This window comes from Gallus gallus, chromosome 5 (assembly GCF_016699485.2).
Source record: "Gallus gallus isolate bGalGal1 chromosome 5, bGalGal1.mat.broiler.GRCg7b, whole genome shotgun sequence".
Taxonomy (NCBI): Eukaryota; Metazoa; Chordata; class Aves; order Galliformes; family Phasianidae; genus Gallus; species Gallus gallus.
In genome coordinates, this window is record NC_052536.1 from 8,937,978 (window position 1) to 8,961,354 (window position 23,377).

At 45.9% G+C, this 23,377-nt stretch overlaps 1 protein-coding gene and 1 long non-coding RNA gene across 5 annotated transcripts in view; one reads left to right on the forward strand and one right to left on the reverse strand.

Moving 5' to 3' along the window:
• Positions 1 to 6,083: 6,083 nt before the first annotated feature.
• LOC107053375 lies at positions 6,084 to 17,949 on the forward strand. The gene is made up of 6 exons (XR_006939438.1): positions 6,084 to 6,190; positions 8,312 to 8,415; positions 9,359 to 9,478; positions 11,472 to 12,355; positions 12,930 to 13,085; positions 13,606 to 17,949. It is a non-coding gene; the product is annotated as an uncharacterized LOC107053375 (long non-coding RNA).
• Positions 10,103 to 23,377, reverse strand: part of SWAP70 (switching B cell complex subunit SWAP70) — a 33,883-nt gene continuing 20,608 nt past the window's right edge. For all 4 annotated transcript variants that reach the window (NM_001031180.2, XM_015286385.3, XM_046941608.1 and 1 more), the window contains 8 exons: positions 22,314 to 22,460; positions 21,960 to 22,068; positions 20,561 to 20,742; positions 17,129 to 17,236; positions 15,520 to 15,686; positions 14,558 to 14,756; positions 13,131 to 13,227; positions 10,103 to 12,145 (listed from right to left, as the gene is read on the reverse strand). In NM_001031180.2, the coding sequence (NP_001026351.2) occupies positions 12,036 to 12,145; positions 13,131 to 13,227; positions 14,558 to 14,756; positions 15,520 to 15,686; positions 17,129 to 17,236; positions 20,561 to 20,742; positions 21,960 to 22,068; positions 22,314 to 22,460 (1,119 nt within the window). In that variant the 3' untranslated portion in view covers positions 10,103 to 12,035. The remainder of the gene's footprint in view (positions 12,146 to 13,130; positions 13,228 to 14,557; positions 14,757 to 15,519; positions 15,687 to 17,128; positions 17,237 to 20,560; positions 20,743 to 21,959; positions 22,069 to 22,313; positions 22,461 to 23,377) is intronic.

The following is a 23,377-nucleotide window of genomic DNA, read 5'->3' on the forward strand; positions in this document are numbered from 1 at the left end:
CTGTAGTACATTCTGTTCATTCTGCTGTGATAAACACGAGTGTTTGTTTTCTGAGAACGTTAGCATCCAGCTATAAACTTGATTAGGAGGACGAGTTCCTCGGCCTGCTTCCGAGTTAGCGTGTGCGCTGCCATTGGGTTGCTCAGTTGTGTAACGGCACCAGTCGTGTCAGGCTGCCATTCCAAAAGGAAATAACAGCTCTTTGCTCGTTTCTTTCAAATCCATCCCAAATTTCTATTAAAGACATCAAAGCGATAACTCTAATACTTCCCATGCCTTCTGAATGACTCATCTTTTAAAGAAATTGCTGGGGAACGAGGAACCAGCAAGGTTCCTTCATTTCAGGGCTTTAGGCTTTTAAGAATCTTCTGGAAAGAAAGTCAAAACGAGCCACGCGTTCATTTTGTCATGAAACTGTTCTCCACATTCTGTGTGTTCATGCTAATTGCTGTGCTAACGGTTTGAGCTGGGTGTACACACTACAAAAAATATCAGGAAAGGAAACAGGTCCTTATTGTAGTTGTTGTCTTCACAATCTTATCTTCGTGATTGCAAAAGCTGAGTTGTCTGATCAAATACGCTTATGGTTGTTTTTGTTGGAAAACGGTGGCCAAGAGAATGACTTTTAAATAGGATGGTGGCTGGCTGTATCTAGAACTAGTACTGAGATACAACATTGTCTGCTGGAAACAAAGGAGATTCTGGGAAGGAGGTGTCTGTGCAGCACAAGTAGTGTTTTGGAAATCTGACTCTTGCCCAGTTGTAAGAATGGGCATGGTGTCCAGATTTTTAAATGCTTGCTGCGTTTCTAAGGACTCTGGATGTGATGGGAGGTATTTCTGCTGACTTCAGTGGAAAGAGAATTGGAGATTAGCCGTGGATTAGACACTCTGGTTATAGCTGCCGTCAGTCCTGCTGAAGCGTTTCATCTCTTTCCATAGAGCCACTTGCTCGTTACCATTATTTGTCTAACGCGGCGCTCCTGGAGGTGAGGTCACTGCCCTGCGGTGTCTGAAAGGAATAGCTGAGAACCATCAATGTCTGTTATCTGGCTCTGACGGGCAGGTATTCCCCAGCTCCTGGGGTGCTTGATGGTGTACTGAAGCTTCTCATTTAACTGTCTTTTTTTTTTTCCCCCACCTTCTGTCCAGGCACCAGTGGAGCAGTGGCAGGTGGTTGCAGACTCCGCGTGGTGCGCGATAGAGCATTCACTGGAAAGCTGTGAAGTGACAGCATGAGACTGCAGGTGAAATGGCAACTTCACTCCTCGGGCTAAACGTACACTGGGACACCCAAGTGGGAAGTAAGTAGCCTTTCCTCTTTTATGTAATGTTTGAAAGCATTGGAGTGTTTCAAGTTCTGCTGATCATACCACAGGAAATATCTGGTGAGCATTATTTAGTTACATACCAAGAAAATTATATACATCTTTAAACCTTGAACAGAGCCAGGGTGTCTCAGTGCTTTCCCTGTCAAGAATGCATGGTTGGTGTTGTTATTTTCTAGATGAAATACAGAAAGTTTATCTAGTAACAGATCCTGTTAAATCCAGAGCAGCCTCGAGTCTCATAACGCTCCCTGCACAGACGTGCCAGTGTTGCAGGTGAAAGCACTGCCATTACAAAATGGAGCACGACCTGATTTCTTCTATTTTTCCTTTCCCCGGTGGCACACTGTCTTCTCATCGTGGCAGCTGTCACCCTGTGCCCACCTGACTAAAGTGACCTTAATTTTTTTTTATCTGCTTTCTCTGGAGAGAAGGATGCTGTACGTGCAGCGGGTGTCGGGAGCTGCAGAGGTTTTTGTTGTGATGGCTCCTGGTGAGGCACGGGCCTGCAGGGCTGTTTGGTACTTGCTGCTGCAGGCCGTGTGTGTGCAAGCATCACGTGGTGTCTGTAGGGGCAGGAGCATCTCTTCCAGTATTCTACTGTTTGATTTGCTGATTCTCACACTTTCGTGAAGAAATGTATAGTTGCTTCCTGCCTCAATTTATCTATAGCACAGAAATAGGGAGATTCCCAGGTTACCCAGAGCCAAGTGGCAGTACGCTCCCAGCATCGGTGCTGCCCCGACCCGACTCACAGCTGTGCTCTGTCGGGTCTGGGGCTGCAGGCATGCACAGCGTCTCCCAGCTGGGCTGGAGGTCAGCTCACCCTTCCCTCGGGAACAGGCCCTGCTGCTTTACCAGCAGCTCCTAGGAGGCTGCAATAGTTGAGCTTATGCTGGCTGCCCCAGCACGCAGAGGTCAAACAAATTGAATTGCTCTTCAAATTAGCTGGATACCGCTTTGATCGCTGTCCATTTGAGACGTGTGTTTGAACTGGAAAAATGCATGCCATATTCCAGCCACCTCCTGCAGCCAGGAGAGCAGTGATGCCACTGGCAAACCTATACTCTCACTGAGCCTTACTTAGCTAGAAAGCTGTCGCTGAAGCGTGTCCTCTATCTAGAATGATCTCAGCTTTGCTAGGCCTATCTCTTACAGATGTTAATTCCTAACTATAATCTTTACAAGTTTCAATAGAATAGTAAGGTGCAGTAAGGAGGGGATATGTTCAATTTAAACACCGAGATTACCATGCTCCAAATGAAGCCGCTTTTATTAATAATTATCTCTCTGCCGTGACTCTAAATTCAAACAGCTGGACAGGCTCTGCTCTGTATTAATTTCCTTGGATCCTTTGGCACAAAGCCCTCAATTCCTGTGATGTAATGGTATAAAAAGTTGGCTCCCGCCTGAGCTTCCACCCACAAGTTCTAAATTTGGAGCATGGCAAATTTCTGCAGATTCCAGAGACAGGCTATGCTCAAGACGTGCTGATGCCTTCAGTCCCATCCCATTGCACCAAACAACAAGATTGTGTGCTTTTTATAACTAGGATAATAAATATGACTCAGATGCACATGTTGTCTATGTAAGCACTTGGGGTTGGCTATCACTTTATGGCACTGGGAAGAAGCCAAGCCAAATAAAAATTGTTTTGAGTAAATATTACATTTCTAGAGCATGAATAACTTTTCTCTCCAGCCAACATGTCACTGATGGGAATAAGGAAGAAGACGGGGTGGGAGGAAAGCAGTAACTAAATCATCCCACTGAATACAGACAGTCTGCAGCAAGACCTGTTGTTTCAACCCATCTGGGGCGTAATGTCCCAGATAACTCATAGCAGGTTTCAGCAAGGCCACAGGTGATGGAAATAAAAGCAGCTAGATCGCTCAGCACCACGCTGCTGCACGGCTCTCTCCTGGGTGGGATCTCTGCCCGTGGTATGAAAAGCAGGCAGCCGAAGAACCCAGTGTCCTGCTCTCCCTTGCTCCCACATCGAGCATGTGGATTGCTCCACGGAGATCGGCGTTGCTACTCACGTGGTCAGCACTAAGCATGTGCATATGTCTGTTCAGGATCCGGGCCAGGAGGAAGGATGAGTTGTTTTTTTTTTTTATCCTGCAACTTTGGGACATTTGGGGGGTGTCTGCACCGTGCAGCTCGGGGAAACAGAAAACAAGCCTGCATGCAGCTTGGTGCTACTGCACCAGAAAGGGAAGCAGCTCTCTGGGGCGGTGAGGTGCTGTCCTGCCACCAGCGTGCACCACTGCAGGGATGGTCAGCAGAGCTGCTGGCTCTGCTCCAAGGCTTCCAGCAAGTTGTTATGTCTGTTTCTCTCCCCTCCCTGCCCACAAAAAGAAAAGAAACCACCAACAAACGCAATTACCCCTGCCCTTGAGCACTGCTTGGCAAACAGCTTATAAAGTATTTAGTGTACCTGAACTGTAAAGGGATAAGAGCAATGCTTCGTTTTCCAAAGACATAGGGGAGAAAAGATTATGTTAATGTATGTAATGGGGTGGGAGAAAAAAGTTGTCTGGAAACATTCCCTCATAACAGGAATCTTCTGGGCTCCCAGGACACAATAGCCAGACAGAAATGATGGGAGAGAGTGTAGCTTTGAAAGTCATTGGTGGCTTTCCTATTTTCCTAACAATCACGTAATCCTGAGCACTGTGCGTTCCGTCCTGTTGCACCTATGAGCACATCAAATAAATGAGTGCTTTCCTGACTTTGCTGTCTTTTTGGGTTTTTTTTACAGCCTGTTTTGGCATGCGGGGAAGAAAACCGGGCTTTAGAAGAGCAGTTCAGACAGGAAGCAGCAATATTCCAGGAAGATTTCCGAGTCGAACAGGAGAGGAACTGGCTTCTTGAAGAGCGTATTGCAGAGATTCCCTAAAACATTCAGCTGCACAGCTGGAGCAGGTGAGTGGGAGCGCGCAAAGGGCACGCGATGTTCTTGTGTCCCAGCTGTCCCTATCAGAAGCACCAGAGAGGAGCTATTCTGTGCTGCAGGCTGGACCACGGCTCGCAAATAAAGCATTTCAAGGGCTGTGAGCCCTGCAATAACGACAGCCTTGACGTCAGCAGACCTGCACCTCTAGAGACTAGGCTGAGAAATCAGAGCCTGTTTGCCCAGCTAAGGCAGCTTTGACTGCGCTTCCAGTATCTGGGCGATAAGTCTTTTTCCATGCCTTGCAAAGCTGCCAGTGGTCATTTTCTGCCAGCAGATCAGCCCAAGCAGTGCATGAGGAGACTAACTCCGTCCCCTTTGTAATGCCTTTTACAACTCAGATGAAGTTTTGTAACACGAGAAAGTGTTTTTACATAGTAGAGCTTCTAAATTGTTAGAACAGTTGGAAAATCCTAAATTGCTTTTAGCGGACAAGAAAAAAACAGTGAAAAAAACAACATTGTGGATTGCAGAATTTACTGAAGTGGGAGCTGATGGTCAGTCACGAAGGCTGAAAGCATATTCAGTGATGGCTGTTGCGCTTGCAAGTTGAACACCCTCAGCAAGGTATTTGCACCCACCTGCAAAACTTGTTGCTCTGGTTTGTACGGCTTAAGCTCTGAAAACTGCCCAGAGAGTCAAGGTCAGTCCTGTTTGGGTTTACCAGGGTGTTCCTGGACTCCACGTGCCCAAAGGAGGGGAGAACTTACCCGGGGTTGAGTCAGCAGCCTGATTTCGGGATGATAAAAGAGGGCTTGGCTCAAATGCAGAGTGACTTTATGACTGTTGCCATGTTTTTTCTGACACTTCAGAGCCAGCTATGAGGTGATCTAGCTCTAGGTCTTTAGGAATCTAAAGGCTGCTTCAATTTGCGGTTGTAACCCAAGAGCTCACAGGAGGTTTTTAGGCCACCAGGAATTTAGGCATGAAGGCAGAGGGGCTGAAAGTTTCCCAGTGGCTGGCAGATGGGGTGCCGGGAGGCTCTGCTCAAGCAGAGTTGCTCTGGTCTCTGAACGGCCTCCCCCGGAGGGCTCACACAGCCATCTGCCATTTGCACCTTGTGGGCACAATTTCAGCTTACCGTGGCATTGCTGCGTCTCTTTGTAGGGACAGCAGTGTTTTGCGGGCACTTTAGCAGATAAACTGTTACCTATTAAAACTTGCAGGTTTTAATAGATAAATATCCATCACATTTCATCAGCGAGCAGCTGAGGCATAAGGAGGTTAAGGGACCTGACAAAGGTGATAGCAAGTCAGATGGCTTGGAATTTTTGTAGCTCTGAAAGATCATCTTTCTAAAACAGGAAACCCTCTCAAGAGTAGTAGGTTTTCATTAAAACAACAGTTCAAACCTGTCGATCTTGATATATCAGGAAAACAAGGAATGTAGAAAATGTGAGTGTTAGCCTGGTCTCTCTTAAACTAAACCACCAGGTCTGCGTTCCTACAGAGAAACAAATACCCTGCAGGCATCGTGGTGTCTTTGATTTATTTTTGGAAGCTAAACCTCCCCCTCTTTTGGTGTCTGAACTAAGAAAAAACAAGGATTTGGGGCCAACGGGAGGTTTCTGGAGGAAAAAAACCCTGCAGTCTCCCTGCTCGAGAGTTGGTGACACGAGCAGTTAAACCATTGTAATCCAACTGAGCCTCCTCTGCGTTTCAAAATTAGATCAAAGTTCGTAAGTGGTTGAGGGAAAACGTTGCCCAACAGAGCAACCGTCTGACTCTCAAAGTAAACACTGGGCCTTCGCAGGGGAGGGCGCAGACCTGCCAACAGTCACCTGAGTAACTCAGGGAAGTGGCTGTGCACAGGGGTGAGGCTCAGCGCTGCTGGGAGCCCGCTGGGCGATGGCTGCCTTGCTGGTCAGCCCTTCTGGTCCTTGCTTGTGTCGCTGTTGTGCGGTAAGGTAAGGTGGGTCACGTGAACCCTGAGAAGGGCCTTTGGTTCACTGTTCCGCGTGCTTTCCTTGCAATGGAAGACTGGTTTTTCCTCGTGCCCTAGCAGTGTTCAGCTGCACGTACGCAAGTGACGCAGCTCAAAGTAAGCTACCAGCTCAGCTGTAAATAACTCGCGTAGCACCGCATCTGTGCGAATCTGCCTTTCGAAACAGGATCTGCAGATGTGATTAATTAGGAGGGTGAGAGGAGCCGCTTTGCTCCCGGAGCTGTTTTCGGCACGCCTGTGCGGCGGTGTCTGGCTGCCATCTGGCGTCGAGTGCCCGACGGGGGCCGCGGTAGGGCAGGGCCCCCAAAGAGTTCCCCCCCGCCAGCCCAGCCTGCCGACAGGGCTGCTCGAGTGGCAACCTCTGGGCGACGGCCAAACCGTGAGCAAATCCTGCCCGGACTCACCAGGGCCCCCCGCCACGGTATCTCCCGCATTCCTGCGGCAGATTTGGTATTTCTTATTGTTTTCCCCGTCTCTGGGGGAGCTGCTGCAGCTGCCTGGCCGGCCTGCCAGGGCAGGAGCTGGCAGAGCGCTGTGCGCGGGTCCCACAGCTAGCCGGGGGCTTTGGAAAATGTGTGTCGGTCTTCTCACCCTGCATCCGCACGCAGGGAGCTGGGGCTGAGCGGGAGGGGTGAGAGAAAAGCAAGGAAAGAATGGAAAGCTTGGAGAGTACAGAGGGGCTGCACTGCACCACCAGTGTGGGAACAGCGTGTGCTCGGTGTGCGCTGCCCCGTGCCCAGCGCCAGCCCAGCAGCTCTGCTGAAATCACCGCACCGCTGTGCAGCAGCAGAGCTCCTCACGTGTGCCAGCAGGAGTGCCCCTGAGTGGCGTGCAGTCAGCTGGGCTGTAGCTGGGAGTCGGGACAGCAGCGGGAGCGACTGCTCTGAGTTGGGTGAGGAGGGAAAATGGAGACAGAGCTGTCTTTGGACTCGTGCTGCATGGCATTGGTCTCTGCAGAGGTAGAAAAGAACCAGGGAGCAGCCCAGCGCAGTGAGGGCAGGGCTCTTTTATAAGCAGGCCACATACAGCTCTATTACAATACCAGCAGCCTTGCATTTGTGATCTGTGCCTCGCTGCCTATGCTTTGCGTGTATAGAGAAAGAGCAAGTCTGTCTTGCTCTGGAGAGGCTTTTGCTGAGTCATGCTGGGATGGAGAGAGCTGCACAGTTCAGCACGAGGGGGCAGTGGCTCCCAGCAGGGTACCTGCTGACAGTGGGTGGGACTGGGCACCAGCGGCACGTAAGGAGTTGGGCTGTGGGCCTTGGGGTGATGGTCATCTCGGCCACACATCCCCCTGAGCTGTGCCGTGGGCTGGCAGCAGCCCCATGGGCTTCAGCTCTGCTTGCTTTTGATCCCATCGCATGTGTTCAGATTGGACTTGCTGGTCACGTTACATGAAAGGCTGCGGATTCCTTGTGCAACTGCAGGTAGGAGCAGCCAACACAAGCCTCTGCAAATTGGTTTTGGTTCTCTGGCATTGCCAAGTATGTTCACAGTGAGACTCCAAGCATCAAAGTCAGGAGAATCTCTAAATTCATGCAGTGTTGTAAACCTTCTCTTAGCGCTGGGGAGGTTGGGGGGGTTGTGGGTTGTTTTTATTTGTTTTTGTTTTTTGTAACTCCTGAAGCACGGTGTGGTCACATTCTCAGTAGAAGGAGCCCTTCAGTTACAGTGTCTGTGTGGTGTCTGCTCACCATAGCAGGAGGGGAGCCCCAGCCTTGCCAACAGCAGGTGGGTTTGTGGGCTTTTTCACTTGAGATTTAAACAGAAGAATGTGTGTCCTGCTTCGGAAGGGACGGTAGGTGTAAGCTGCACTGTCGCACATCCTTCCCTCAAACCCACTCCTGTGGCCCTGGGGCGTTTTTATCCTGCATGTCAATGAACACTGCTCAGTAGGATGAGAGAACAGGGTGAGGGTGAAGGACAAATGAGGCATGTGTACAAGGCAACTGGTAAAGCCTTATTTACAGGCAGGTAACCTTCGTTACACGTCGCTCCTTGACCCAGGCCCTGCTCTCTTTAGAAAAGCTCAATTTGCCATAAGCTAATGGTAACACTCTTAACGTACAATCTTTGTTCCTAGGCTCGTGGTTGCTCTGGGATCTTGTACGCTGAGCTGAGATGGCTGAAGAACCAAAGTGGCTCATGGAGTTGAGGATGGTAGCCTGCAGCGATGATGGCAGCAAGGTAATTGTGCTACAGGCTGTGTAATGTTTGTTCATCCTTCGTACACCGTTGTTCTGTGTTCGTGTATGTGTCTATGGGGTTGCTGAAGGGAAATGAAGGGTGCTTTTCATTATCTCGAGCCTCTCAGCATGAGTAAAACCCCCATTAATGATGTTTTCCTGGAGAAGCTGAGCTGCTTAAGGTCCAAACCGCCACCAGATGGCAGCTGAAGTCCAAATATGAGATGGGCCCAAGGTCCCAGCAGGGGACTGCCGGAGAGGGGAACTCTGCGGTCCTTGGAATGGGAAGATTTAAAAAACCAGCTATGGTTACTGAGTAATTGGCATAGTGCTGTGTCGGAAAGTCCCCAACTGATGGGTGAGTGGGGGAACTAACATCATCTTAGTGCTGCAAGAGTTCCTTCCTTCTATCAGAGCATGCTTTTAGCATACTTTTCTTTCCTTTACATTACAAGCAATAGATTGAACTTCCGAGTGGCTGAAATACTGTGCGTGTGCCTCTTATTCCTGGCCACGCACCAGTTTTAAGTCAACATCAGAGATGTTGACTTAAAATGCTTTGTTTAATCAAGATAAAATTCAGAGCAGACATTTTCAGTTCACTTTTACTGAAATAGAGGCTGTTCCAGAAGAAACCACAAGGCTGAATACTTGTGTGCCTTTTTGGTTTTGCTTTGTTTTTGTATCTCCCCACCCCAATCCCACCCTCACAGCTCCCCTGGATACAAAGATTGTCCTAGCACAGCGTTGCTTCCTCAGGTAGGCTTTGCCTTTGTGGCTGGAGAGTTCAACTCAAATAACCCAAGTTGCTGGAAACCTGCCTGTTACAGCTGGAGAATGAGTGCATAAGGTTAAGTCTCATAAATTAGCCCCATATAGTGGTTACGGGGCAAAAATCATGTCTTTGGTGAAACAAAGAATGATACTGTGCTATTGGTTTGCAGGACTGTTCTCTCAGCAGCAGAAGGAAAACCTGAACTGGGCTGAGAGAGGATAAAGCCCTCCTGCACATCCTACTGAGGCACCGCAAGCAGCAGAAGCAGCTTCCTACTGCCCCAGCACAGGTAAGCCTGGCGCGTACACTCAGCACTCGATTTTGCAAGGTGTGTGCCACAGATGGAACTGACTTGCATCGTGTCACATCTCACTGAGGATGAGCTTTGGTTCACCTCTTCTAACTGTGACTAAGAAGGATGTGGGTGACGTGTTGATCAAAGGCTGTTTTGGCTGCAGGGTATGCACACGAACTCTGCAGCTCCATGAGAGCAGCAGGTCATCCCTGGGCCAATAAATGCGGTGGTACATCAGAAGCAACTCTGTATCAATTCATTTCACATCTGGCACGCTTTTTGTTTCAAAACCACCTAAGTTGTGCTCTCAAAGCACTGTTACTCAGCACTGCTTTCTGTTAACAGCTGAGAATCATTGTGCTCTATTAAGGCATTGAATACGAACATGTAAAGGCGTCGCTGCTAAGACAAATGTTATTATCTGTATGACTACTGCCTTTCTTACGGCTTCAGTCCAGCTCCCAGTGACCATTAAGAGTATTTCTTAATTGTTATTTCCTATTAGTAGGAGCCAGATAGGAAATGAACTGAGAGTAATACTTCAACCGTGCAGTTATTGGCTTTCACCATCTTCTGAAAACCCACAACCCGAAAGAAACCCATACGAAAAGCCAGCTCTGCGTTCTGAAATGTAACTGATGTTTATTACTTTATTAAATAGCCAATTCTAAAGAACAGTAAAAAATAGGAAAACATGCATCTTTTGGTGTTCTTAAAAAACCCACAACATCTGTCCAAAACAAAGACTGTTAGAAAAATTAACAAGTTTGGCCCCAGAAAGTGTATGCATACCTTCTGCTCCCCGTGAGAGGTGCTGGGCAGTTATAAATACTGTTCCTTTTCATCTAGCAAAAGTTTAACAATGTATACATTAGTATTTCCATTACTGGTTTTTTTTTCACATTTTTTCTGTAAACACGATCAATATAAAACTGCCCTGTTAGCAAGCTTAAGAAACTAGTGCTTTTCTGTACAGTAAATACAAATAGGACAATCCCGGATTTTCCTTCCATTTTAATCAGCATTCCATTTACCAAAACATTAGAAGATTTCAATTAGTATAAAAAAATATAATCAAAGAGTAAATGTCTGCAAAGATTTCAGTATTGGAGTGAGTCCTAGTTAACAGGCAATGAAAATGCTATTGAGAGCTGAATCTGAACATCTGTCTGTACAGCATCTGCCCTTCTGAGAGCTGAGCAGCACAGTGCTGTGTCCAAAGGCACTGCTTATCCAGCTGAAACCGCATCTTATTTGATAAAGGTAACTGAACACAGGCAACTGAATGAAAACCTGCTGTGTTTGCTGTACGTGCAAAAGTCAGAGCTGATTAACAAACCACACCAGTGGGCAGCCGCTCTTCACAGGGCAGGACTGCTCAGAATGCCTGTAGAACTGTGACTCCAGTTAGACCTCAGTCTGGTGTGGGCGAGCTACTGGGCAACATCACCCACTTGTTCCTTCCCTGCAGAAACAGAAATCCATCTCTGGTCCTCTGCAGAGGAACTTAAGGCTCTATGGCAGATCTTCATTACTGGTCAGGCTGAATGGATGGACAGGAATTATTTTGTTCTGTAGCAGTACTGCGACTGACTCATCGTTTTTATGTCAACTAAAAATGCCAAATTTAGTTTTCATCTTCCATTTTTCTAGTCTGGCCTCTAATGAAGAATGAAGAAAACTATAGGACTGGTCATTGCATCAACAAACGTCTTGCATAAATGTAGGTGTGATGCAGATATTTCATCTCTATGTGTCATCATGCTCCATTCATGCGCTCCAGAGAAATCTGTAAGCCAGAAGTGAGCATCTTTTAAACCACAAGCAGAGTGCATTATGGTTTTCTAAGTTCTTAAATTCTTTTTTTAAGCCATTCTCAGGTATGAGGCAGTGACACCATCAATTTTGCATGACTGCTTTTCCTAAAAGTTCTACAGCAGCATTTTGCACATGCCTGTTTCCAATGCTTTTATGTGCATTCCTGCAGAGGACACACAGATCAGAGGAGCCAGGAACCAGAGGCAGCGGGCACCCAGGGATGAAGCCAGCCCTGTGAAGAGCAACAGGCAGACAGAGGAAGAAGCAAAAGGAGCCTAAAAGGAAGGAAAGGTAATGCTCTGGACAGAGTCCACAGGATTGACTTATCCCAGGTTTATGTTATACTAATTGAGCCAGTATAGCAATTGCTTCCCTTGCTTTTTGAAATGAGTGATGGTGTCTGAGGGGTTAGATGCTGCCTGTTTGTTACAGGCTAATATAGAAACAACTGTGTCACAGGCTACACTTAAATAAAAATCTTCAGTAGGAAAGTCTTGCATAAAGGAACAGAATATCTGTTAAGGTGAAGGAAAACAGCAAGTACTGCCAGACAGCACATAGTGGTGTAGTTACTGAGCTCTTAGTAGACACTTCTGCGTGGTAAACAGCATTTCCTTTGTCGAAAGGCCCCCCTGCTGAGTAAACTAGCATCTTCAAAAGAGCAATAAGCTGTTCTGTGCAAAGCAGAGTGAACAAAGGTGGACTCCTGTTCACAGTGTGTCAGCTATCATCATTACTCAGAAGAGGCTTTTTTCCCTTTCCAGCTCTTCTGCCTTTGCTCCAGTTCAGCTTCAGTGAAGGCTGCCGGGCCCCAGTTTGTGATGAGGTGCGGATTCTTGGAGCCTGGAAGACAGAGTGCATTGAAACAAGCGTTTCTGACAGTCCCACCACTCCCACTGCAGCAGGACAGACTCGGGATGATTCGGGCAGTGCTCCGTGGCTGGGAGCCGTCACACGTGGCCACCCAACTGCAGCACGAAGGACACGCGGGACACGGCGAAGGTGCTTCAAGGGAGAGGTTCCCAACTGCTGCAGTCTCAGCCTAAACATCCAGTAAGCAGTGCACGTATCTTTACCTTGTGCTTTTGGCAACCCACATTTAGGCTGTGTTAAACACTCAAACAGGCCGTGTTCAGGTTGATCCTTGCTTTGTTTAAATATATATAGTAACACAATGCAATACTATAATCATGTAAATATTAGAGACAGTATGATGTAATGCAGTGATGCAAAGTAACACTATAATGTAACAATAATTGCATCACATCATAGGAAATGTTATGTTACGATATAATACTAAAAAAGAAATATTTTATGCAAGGTCAGTAGAGGTAAAGACGTGAAAAGGTTCTTATGTTTAATTTTGCACAAATTTAACACTTCAGGTCTGTGGACTTCATAATGACCCTTTTTAAGCAACTAAGAGCCTTTATCTACTCCTCCAAATTTAATAATACTCATTTATTTCAAGCAAAACCAAATCCTCAGGAGGCAGCAGTCTTATTAGTCAAGATCCTTCAGTACTTATGCTGCACTGCACACAGCAGGTTTTAAGTCCTACATTAACAGTATTTTTTTGTAATATACTGCATGTAGTATATTGTAGTACATAGTTCTCTTTTTTCAGAACCACGTAGGTTCTGAATGCAGAACAATCCACCACTCAGAGAGAAGACCCTACTCTGACCAGCAGTTCTGACAATGTAGTGTTTATAGGCTGCAGAGAAGCTGGTATGCTACCAGAGGAGGCAGCCTTGAATACGCAGCTGGTTGATGCACATATGTGAGTACAGTGCTTTTGTGATTTTAATGTTGATAACTAACTTACCTGGCTCTATTAGTCGAATTAATCCCTCATGGTGAGCTACTTTGTCTTTCCAGCTCCTGGTGTTATTAGCTGCCGTTTCCAACTTCTTTTTAACCTCCTGAAATAAAACATAGCCCCATTTAAAAATGAAAGTAACTTTATTGTGTTTATACGAAAATAAATCTAACAACTGTACCACACTCTGTCGGGCTGCACTGCTCAGAGTGGGCAGGGCTGTTCCATTTTAGATCAGTAGTATTATATTTGGTAGTGCTAGTATTGTGAGCTAATATCAGCTAGTGAATATATCTCACTGTTAGAAATCATAACATGTGATAGATGAACTGCTGCTAAGCCACAAGCAAGAAAGAGAGATTCTTCTGTGTAAACTGCTCTTTCAGTCAATTCTTAATAGACTGATTAATTATTTCTAAAATAACGTCAACTATTGCACTCCACCACTTCAGTTTTACTGTTTGTTTTTTAATTCTCATAGAGTCAGCCATTTGTACAGAGCAGTAAATGATGCTGCATATACAAGCAAGCTGAGTATTATCTGAAAGCAACGCTCATGATGAGTTAGATGCAGCTCCAACACGGTAAGTCATCAAGTGGCCAGAAATATTCCCTCTTGGAATCACCACAGTATATCCTGGGCCAGTCCAGACTGCTCCGTAGTCTGTCCTTCACAGAAGCTAACTCCGAGGACACAGTGACAGCATAAATATACTCCCAATTAAACAGAAATCTCACTGTGTTTTGTTTTCCTGACCTAAACAGAGGCAGGGTCAACACCTCTCCAGCCCTACGAAGTACACAGAAGTTCAGTCTCTGTACTCCCTGTGTCTGATTCCATGAGTACAGCTCCTGGCCTACACAAAAAACACTCAGCGGAACAGAGAACAGGCCTGGCATCTGGGAGACCAGGCACTGCTACACATTAGAGGATCTGGACTCATTCCTTGCCCTCCTCTCTCAATTCAGTGCTTACGTACTTCTAAAGGAACAAGGGCTTACAGATGCACATCAGTAATTCATCTGTACAAGACACTGCCCCATTACACCATCGAGACAGACACTGCAAGAGTAACTAATTCAAAAGCATCGCATTTGGTGATGACAGCAATGGGACTGCGTTCAGCCTACAGCAGCAGACAGACACATAAAGAGCATTGCAGGCTCTGGCTGGCATAGGTATGAGGACAAAAGAATAAAGGAGTGGTATATTTGAAACCTGTCCTCTTCTTCAAATACATGTACTGCTCTGTGGCAAAAAATAAAAAATAAATTAAAAAAGAAAAAAGAAAAATCACATAACTACCCCACCTGTTGTTATAAATCCTGTGCTTTACTAATCATTAAACAGGCATGACACTGATGAACTTCAAATTCAGTTCAAATACTGCTTACCTGGCCAATAGAAGAGGCTGATAAACAGAACAGCTCACCTCATATTGCTCAAGGGCCTCTTTCCTTTCCAGTTCAAGCTGCTCCAGTTGCTGCATAGCAACCTGAAGAGCCTGTTCCTTTATCATTCTCTGGTTTTCTAGCTCCTGCTTCTCTGCTTCTGTCATCTGAATGGTCTGTTGCTGCTGCAAGTGCCATTTTTCCAGTTCAGCTCTCTTTGCCGACTCCTCTTCCAGTAATCTGCAATAGGGATTACAGTGTTAGCTGCACTTTACAGTAAGCTGTAGCCATCACATAGCATACACCGAGGAGATTATTTTCTTTCTTGGAAATTTTAATTAAAAATAAAGTCAAATATTGGGAAGCAGAGGAAAAAGTAACTGCTTCTTGGCTTGTCTTCAGTGTGGCGCTGAAAGTCACGCCAGCAGTGCAGCAGGCTCACTGCTACAAAGGGCTATTCAGAGAATTCAGTCAATGATGCAAATGCAAAACACTGAAAACCAGAGAAGAAACAAAAGTGCATGAGTTATCTTAATTGTCTGGAGAGGACTAACTCCATGAAGAAACAAACCACAGAAAGCAAAGCCCGTACACATTAGAGGAGATTTAACCCTTTCTCAGTTAAAATACAACAGCAAGTTGTATTCACAGCTCCTGCTTTATAAAACACACAACTGAAAGTGTGTACAGCAATGACAATTTTTAAGTGTGGACAGGCACAGTGCATGGTGAAAAGTAAGCAAGCCTGCTCTTCTGAAATTGCTGAGTGCTATCTGTGTTAGGGGCTAAATCTATCTAAACATCTAAAACATAGATAGATAAAAAACATGAATGCCAATTTTGGCCTTCATAACAAAAGCAAATCTCCTTTCTTTGCACCTTAAGTTATTCCCCGTTCCCAGCACAGTGTGCGAGATGCAAACGGTCATTAAAAGCATGGCACAGTTGGTTATTAGTGCAGGGGAGGGGGAACAGAAATATCACCACTGGGTAAAACATGTACCTGGCTTGAAGTTTCCTTACGGTCTCTTCATCCTGACGCGCCTGTTTCTCAACCTCCAAAGCTTCCTGGAGCTGCTTATACATCTCTTCCAGTTCACGTACTCTCTGTAAATACTGTTCCAGTTCAGACGATTTCTGAGCAACTTGCTCTTCCATTTTCTGTCTCACCTAGCAGCACAAACGGAGGACACGTGTGAGTTACCGTTCAATTCAGGTTTCCAATGATAAAGTACCAGGTTTCTCTCAGATGGCGTTTTCAGAGAGACATTTTCCTGTAGCCTGCAGAGCAAGACTGGTCAAAGAGAGCCCAGAGCTGGAGCTGTGGAATGGTCATTTTTACTGTCTCGCTGCATGCTGCACGGGATTCTCAGTGGTTTAAGCCCATCTTCAGTCAGTTTGATCATGAGACTTAGTGTACAGATACACGCTAAACAGAAGGGAAGAAAAGTTTGTAGCTTGCCTGAACACAAAGGTGAGGGCACCTTAATTACACTGTTTCAGCTCCTTTACTCCAGCAAGCCCTCATCTGGCAGCAGCAGATTTCCCACACAGCTGGAGAGGTTGACTTAGCTAAGAGCGACCACTGTAACCAGAAATTGAAGGTAAGGACTAGAAAAAAGCCAAGGAGAAGCTGCGAATCTACAGCCATTCTGCCTCATCCCACCTTCCCCACCACCGACCAGAGCAGGAAATGAGGGGTACTGCAGCATCTGAACTGTCCTGCTCGGCTCACACCGGGGACAACAGCAGTCAGCTGTCATTAAACTGAGAGAGGAGAACGTACCCAAACGTCCGCAGTTGGTGATGCGTAACACTTACTTCACAGAAGGTAAGCACTGCTCCTTGTGTCAGCAAGACAAGCTTGCTTTCCATTGTGATGGGACATCGTGTCCTGCTCCACTGGCTGCTCTCCCTGGGCTAACCTAAATCCCACTGACCCAGAAAGCCATGGTGTTCAGCAATGCATGCTCAGCCCATAACACAGCACTGCACACACATTTGTCCTGAGATGTTCCTGCATAATTGCACTGACACGTCTATTCCTATTTCTTTTCCACAGCTGACAGAAGAGCCTGTTAATGCCTCACAAATCCCTGCCCTTGTCCCAGATCATAAGAGCAGCATTTTAATGCTGCAAGTTTTCCTCTAATTGTGCTTGTGGGTGGATAAATAGAGAAGAACCAGCAGGATGAAGAAAGGAACAGTTTGGGGAATAAATTCAGAAAAATCCTAAAATGCATTTTAGATTACGTCTTTGTTCATTTTCTATATACATACAACATGGACCAGCCCCGGGATCTCCATCTGTGAAAATAAGGAAGGATAAATTCAGTCTGCATTGATTTTTGTCAACCATTCATTCTACTTGTGACTTTCCAGTCATACTGAAGGTCTGAATGCTGTGCAAATCGTGGAGCTGTTTCAGGTTTTTTTATTCCCTTGTAAAATTATTTTATCCTTACATCTCTAATAAACGCGATGCAGACTGCATTCTCCAACCTCCTGCAAGTTCTGCTGAAAGCTTGCAGTGACTGCATGTGAGGGACGTCGCTGCTGAGCCCACTGCCCACAGCCTGGAATGGCAGCAAAAGGCTGCAGGCACCACTCACCATTTTCTCTCTCTCCAGCTCCAGACTGAAGCGATCCTGCAACTCAACTTGGGTCTGAAGCCTTTTCTTCTCCTCCTCAGCAGCACGGGCAGCTGCTGCTTCCAGTTGCTGGAAGGAAGAGAAAGAAGGAAAAAATAATTCATCAAACCCAAACCATTTGGGGAAATGGAATCCAATTTTTTTTAAAAAAAAGAAGCCTTCAAAAGCATTAAGGCTTCAGCTGTTGCCTTTGTTTTTCTTTTGAATGTCTGAGCCTATTCTCAATCTCTACCTATCGACTTCAGTCTTACTATTGCAAGACAATTTTAAACTTATAAATAAATAATAATAATAAAAAAACTGACTACCAGATTTCCTCCACGTTTCCTTTGAGATCCCCATGGCAAAAGCAACAGGGAAGGAAATACAGCCACGTCTGTTTTGTACGGGGGAGAAAACTATTACAGAAAACCCCACTCCAGGCAGGACTGCACAGGAGTTCAGCAGCAGTGAAAACATGCCAGCATGCACAGAGCTCATACAGAAAGAGGGAAGCCCTACATTGCCATGGCAAAGCAGAAGCACCACATTTGACTGTAAGAAGTGATTGTGCCGTCATGAATCACATCCCTTTAACGTGCCATGAATTGCCATCTAAGGTAAAAAGAATTATGGACAATCATCACCACTTGAAACTGGGGGTAAAAATTCTCCTTGTCAAAGCTAAAGCAAGAGAAACAGCTGCTGGGACCTTCACAGCCTCTTGCAACCTATTGAACAGGGTTTGGGTTTGGTTTTTTTTTGCATCTTAGTTTCATAAATAAAGATTGCCATTGCGTTTATCCCTTTCATCTTACTTCAATAGCACCTACATTCAGAGTGCTGGGAGGGCTGGAAATGCGCAAGCAGCAGTCAAAACATTAACAGCACTGGAAACAAAATAACTCTTTCACGGCATTTTTCTAAAGAAACTTATCTGATTCATGGGAGAGAACAGAAAACAAGCGCCCTTTTTTAACATGCTAGACTGGGGAGTTAACTGCCACAGTCTTCAGTAAGAGAGGGACACCCATCTTTAGAGGGGCAGAAGGGAAGGCTCCCAGTTTCTCTTTTTAAGCCGTAGGACACAGTATAGAAATGCTCTCCTTTGAAAGGCTAAAATGACTCCACCAGTCTTATGGGAGTATTATTCCTCCTCTGCCAGAACATTGGTAAGCGTACAATCGTGGTCAAACCCAAGATGCTATTTAAGTGAAGTTTCCTTCCTCACATTCTAATTAAACAAACATTGCCAGGAGTGAACAGAGAGAACAAACGTGCACCAGGCTTTTGCCACAGCGGCTCCCTGCTTTCCTTGCAGAAACCTGCACGGTGCCTGGCCAGTAACGTTACCTGGGTACCACAGCAACTACGGGGTTTAGGGAGAAGTCCCACAGTGTGAGGAGGGGAAGGGCAAGATGAACACACTACTCCAGCAGGAGTTAACACAGCCCCTGGATCCCATTCAAGACCCCAGGCTTGAAACAGAAAGGGCGCACAAGGCTGTTGCACGCTCTCTTGCTAAGAAAACTTACCTCAGTCTATTCAGCACGTTCTTCTCAAAATTCCATTTTACATTATGAAAAAAGGTCTATTTTAGACAAAGGCACCTCTATTCTTCTGATAGTTTTGAGAGCAGGAGCTATCAAAACAAAAGCCGGTCTCAGTGTGCACTTTGGCAGCTGCTGCGTAGGGTTGGCTCTCAGCCACCTGCAGAAAACCAAACTCAGAGCCCGACAGAACAATTCCTTTTCCTGAACCACTTACAAAGACTTTTTCTTGAAGAGTTTTGGTGTTGTGGGTTTTTTCAAAACTAATCAGTTTAAATTCCTCCAGCACAGTGGCTCTCAGATAATTCCTCTTAGTCAAAGTGCAGTATTTATGCCAGAGACCAAATTCTTTCCCTCGAGAAGTCACTTCAATCCCCCCCACTTTAAGAGATGATCCTTTGCCTCAGCTCCTGTTGGTTTACCCCATGTGATTTCAGAGAGACATCCTGTCAGCATCCCGCTGCTCCCTCGTGAGCGCTCTCCTGTCATCTTCCCCCACCATCTCTCCATGAAGTCAGTTGCACACAGAAATCCATCCCTGTGTTCTCTGTTAACAGGCGCACTTCTTACCAGGAAATCTCTAGGTACCGCAGGCTGCCCTGCGTAGCACGTTTGGCATTACAAATGGCACACACGTGGCGTAAAGGGGTAAAATGAAATTTAGAAAAATGGTTTTCCACTGTCAGATTTTCCTTTCAAAGGAATGGAAGGCACACGTCCTCAGTGGGAACGCAAAAAATCAAATTCGTTTAGGAAGAGAGTGAACAGAAGACTCTTCAGACTACGTACAGAGCAGAGATCTCAGCTGCCCCAGCAGCAGGCACTCTACTCAGCAGCCAAGGTGTTGGTGAGCACTTCAGTGCTTCTCTACCCTAACTCCAAGTCACACTCTTCTTTAAAAGGCATCACGGCAATAAAACACAGCGCAGCTCTCCCTGCAAGTCCTTACAAGTAAAAGATAGGAAGCACAGCTAAGTCCTAATCAGTGTCTCTGCAGAGAGCTACCGCACACACTCCTCGTTCCAATGACCAAAGATCCACCAGCACGTTCAGCCCACTGTTGGTGCGCAGCCACAGCAGAGGTGCTTTCAGCCACTGGCTTTAGACTGGAAGCTGTCTGCGAGGAAATCAGTTCATTCAGAAAGCCTTCTGCTAACGCTCAGAAATACCCAGAGCAATTCTCAGGCTTTCAGAAGACCATCCAACGTTTACAAGGAAGAAGCATTTAACCAACATGTAAATAGTACGTTTCTCAGCCCCGTAAATCTCTCTCGCACCACTACAACATAATTAAACCAATACATTGTCACAAAATCAATTTGCAACTTCGGAATCTTTGTAAATTCAACTTCTACTGCTAGAAATCAAGTCTGCGTGAGGAGGAGAGTTCTGCCCCAGATAGTTCACGCAGCATTAGAAAAATTGCCTAGGAAATTCAATGGGAAGCCCCCTGTTCGGCAGACATTTCCAACGGGGAAAAACCCAAACCAACAACCAAACAGAAGTAACTGAAAATGCAAGTGTCCCCAGTCCCCAAACACCACACACAAAGCTGGGGCTTTCCTTCACAAACTTCAATAACATTCATATGCACAGAGGACGGGGCCACAGCAAACGGGTTACCCTGAGCCCACAGAGCCCTGGGACTGGCTGCAGGCAGTGCACCAGGCATTACTGCGGGCTGCAGCAATCCATTTACCCAGGCACTCGAGCTGGCAAAAACTCCCCTCCTCCACTGGAGTTTGCTTAATATATGCCTCAACACTGAGCTGCTGAAGTCTGAGCAGCCAAACTGACTTCAGAAACCCATCTAAACCACAAAGGCTGAGCCTAAAGCACACAGGTCAGCAGCTCGTGCTCCCACCTTTCTCACAGTCTCCAGCTCCTTCTGCTTGTTCTCGTTGGCAGTCTGCAGTTCCTTCATCTGCCTCTCCAACTCCTCCTGCTCAGCCAGCAGCTTCTGGCGCAGTTCTTTCCGTTTCTGGCGTGCTTCTTTGTGGGGCGGAGGGCTCCCCGCTCGCAGCAGGCTCACGGTGGTCTGTATGGCTGGGAAGGAGCGTGCAAAACACAGGGAGAGGGAGAGTAAGAGAACATCACTGAAGGGAAACGCCCAACTTTCCGGACAGCCCAAGGGAAATGAATACCTGCACTGGAGTTTTTTCCTGTTTTAATGCGTGTTGAAATCAGAAACACAGCCCCCTAGTAAAAGGAACTTGGCTTTCAATAGGCTGTGCGCCACAAGAAGGTCAGGCAGTTCCAAGGCATTCTGTCAATTCTGATACTGATGTCCAACGAGCAGCGGGCAAACCAATTATTTGTTCACCAACGTTCCCAGAACCGACCTTACACCATTTTTAGTCTCACTGGTAAAGCAGTCGCACGGTCAGCAAACAATTCTCACTTACTTGTATTCAAATATGGAAATAACAGGCATCAAGGCTGAGAAATAGATGCTTTTGATATATATCAATACAATAGATCTCATTTTGGAACCAAGCAATTCTTCGTACGTTAGACTTTGGTGCAAAGCACATGTTTCAGGTAGAAAGGAAGTGTGAAACAGCTCCAAATAATAGCAGTGTAAATATTAAAATGCTGCACATACTTAAGTATTGTTGGCAACTGTGGATGTGCAAAAGCCTCTGCCTTGCAAAAGATGTGTGTAATGTCACACTGCGCACGACCTGGGAAGGTCTCAGAAGGAGTTAACTTCTTTGTGGTAATAGAAAAGGAAGTCCCAATTCCCAGCCTTACCCTCAGCTCACCAAGCCAAGCTACCTCAAGCAAAACCATGAAAGCAAAGCCCATTTATGATGCTGAAAGAAACAAGCTTCCCCTTTTTCCTCAAATCCAACAATTTCCTGTGCATTTCCTGCCCCTCTCGCCTGTAGAACAACAACCATATAGAGAAAGCAAATAATATCAGTCGTTTAATTTGGGCTGCTTGAACTGAGGCACCTGAATGAAAGAAGCCAATTCCCACCGTACGGACCATTAAAATTCCCACCTGAGTCACAGTTTCCTTAAAGGTCACAAAATGGAACCCCCAAGCATCACAAGACCGAGCATTTTAACTCTGAGTAAAGCACATCTCATAAGGCTTCGGCTTATTTTAAGACCCTGGATGCTGGGCAGCCTGATGTAGTGGATGGCAGCCCTGCCCACGGCAGGGGCTTCAAATTGGGCCATCTTTAAGGTCTCTCCTTAAACTTAAGCCATTCTGTGATTCTATAGAAATAACTGCAACATTTTTGCAACCTTACCTTGAATCCACTCTTGTTTCTTCTTTTTATCAGAGGCACTGATCTCAAAGCTTTTATCAAGGCACTTTATGAGAAAGAGGCATTTCTTTCCATCTTTGTCAGGCAAGGGCTAGAATGGGTAACAAAGGATTGTTCTTGCAGACATCATTAAGTTACATTGTCAAGCCCCATTTCTGCACTTATCTTTTACGTATCTACAAATACTAATATTAAGAACGTATATACAAAGAGCACATACAGACTGTTCCATACAAAGTAAAAAAATGTCCTATTAATAAAAGCTGTCAGAGGTCACAAAAAAAGATAAATTCTTCTATAGAGACAGTCATGATTGGTTTTCTGTTTGTCTTTTACCTCTACACAACAGTTGCCGTCCAGTATGATGTCTCCCTTCTTGTCCTTTAGGTCTTCACTTACATAGTAGGAAATAATATTGGGTTTTAGTACAAACCATCGTTCCGTCCAGTTTTTCCTTTTGTGACCTTTCTTCAGCATATAACCCTGCAAAAAACAACAGCACAGCTGAAAGGCCTGGCCCGTGCTGAACATCTCAGTCTTTTGGTTGCGTGGCTTAAGAATTCCCTAGCAGAGTACACAGAAAAGTCAGCCTGAGACCCTACAGGCAGCCTCTACACATTTCCATCCCTAACACCAGCGTGCTGCTAATTGTTTGCCCCAGGAGAAACAGCTCCCTGATCCACTGTCCTGCTTTCAGTAACAAGACTGGCTGAAGAACTGAGCAATTACTGCGCCTACTACAAGTCCTTATTATTTGGTCTCTCGGATTACTATTTAATTTTCTTCTGTCAAGCAGACGCATTTGCCACCACTGAGATTTATGGCTAATAATTTAATAGAAGTTGTTATTAAAACAACAAAAATCAGCCCTGTTTAGATGCACACCCTGGTGACAGATGCAGACCTGTGGCTAGGCACCTTAACTGCAGCCCCTTTGGGGAACATTCCCAGGTACAAAGCAAAAGAAGTTCTACCCTGGGAGCGGCTCCACGCGGCCGCACGCTTGTTTTGTTGCACCCTGTTAAAGAAGTGACCCACATACACTGCTTCTGGGAGTCTGCTGGAGAAACTGATAACAGAACCATCCTCCTGGCACCCGTCAGATAGGATGCAGCAACACTGACTGGTAATTTTGCCTTAAGAAAACAGAGCTGTATCTTGATTTCAATAATGCTAAGATCTCTCTCCCAGCATTTTATTTCCTGAAGATGATTGACTCAACTTTCTGATCAAGAAAAATGTTTGTAAGCTCGTCCTGAACACTGCTATTGGAAAGAGCATCTCAAAAGGAAGAGAAGTCCACACATTGTCCCCAAGGCCCGTAGAAATAAAGGAATAAAAACCACAACAATCTAATGATGATAACAAAGTATCACCATCAAATCATTCAAGTTTATCTC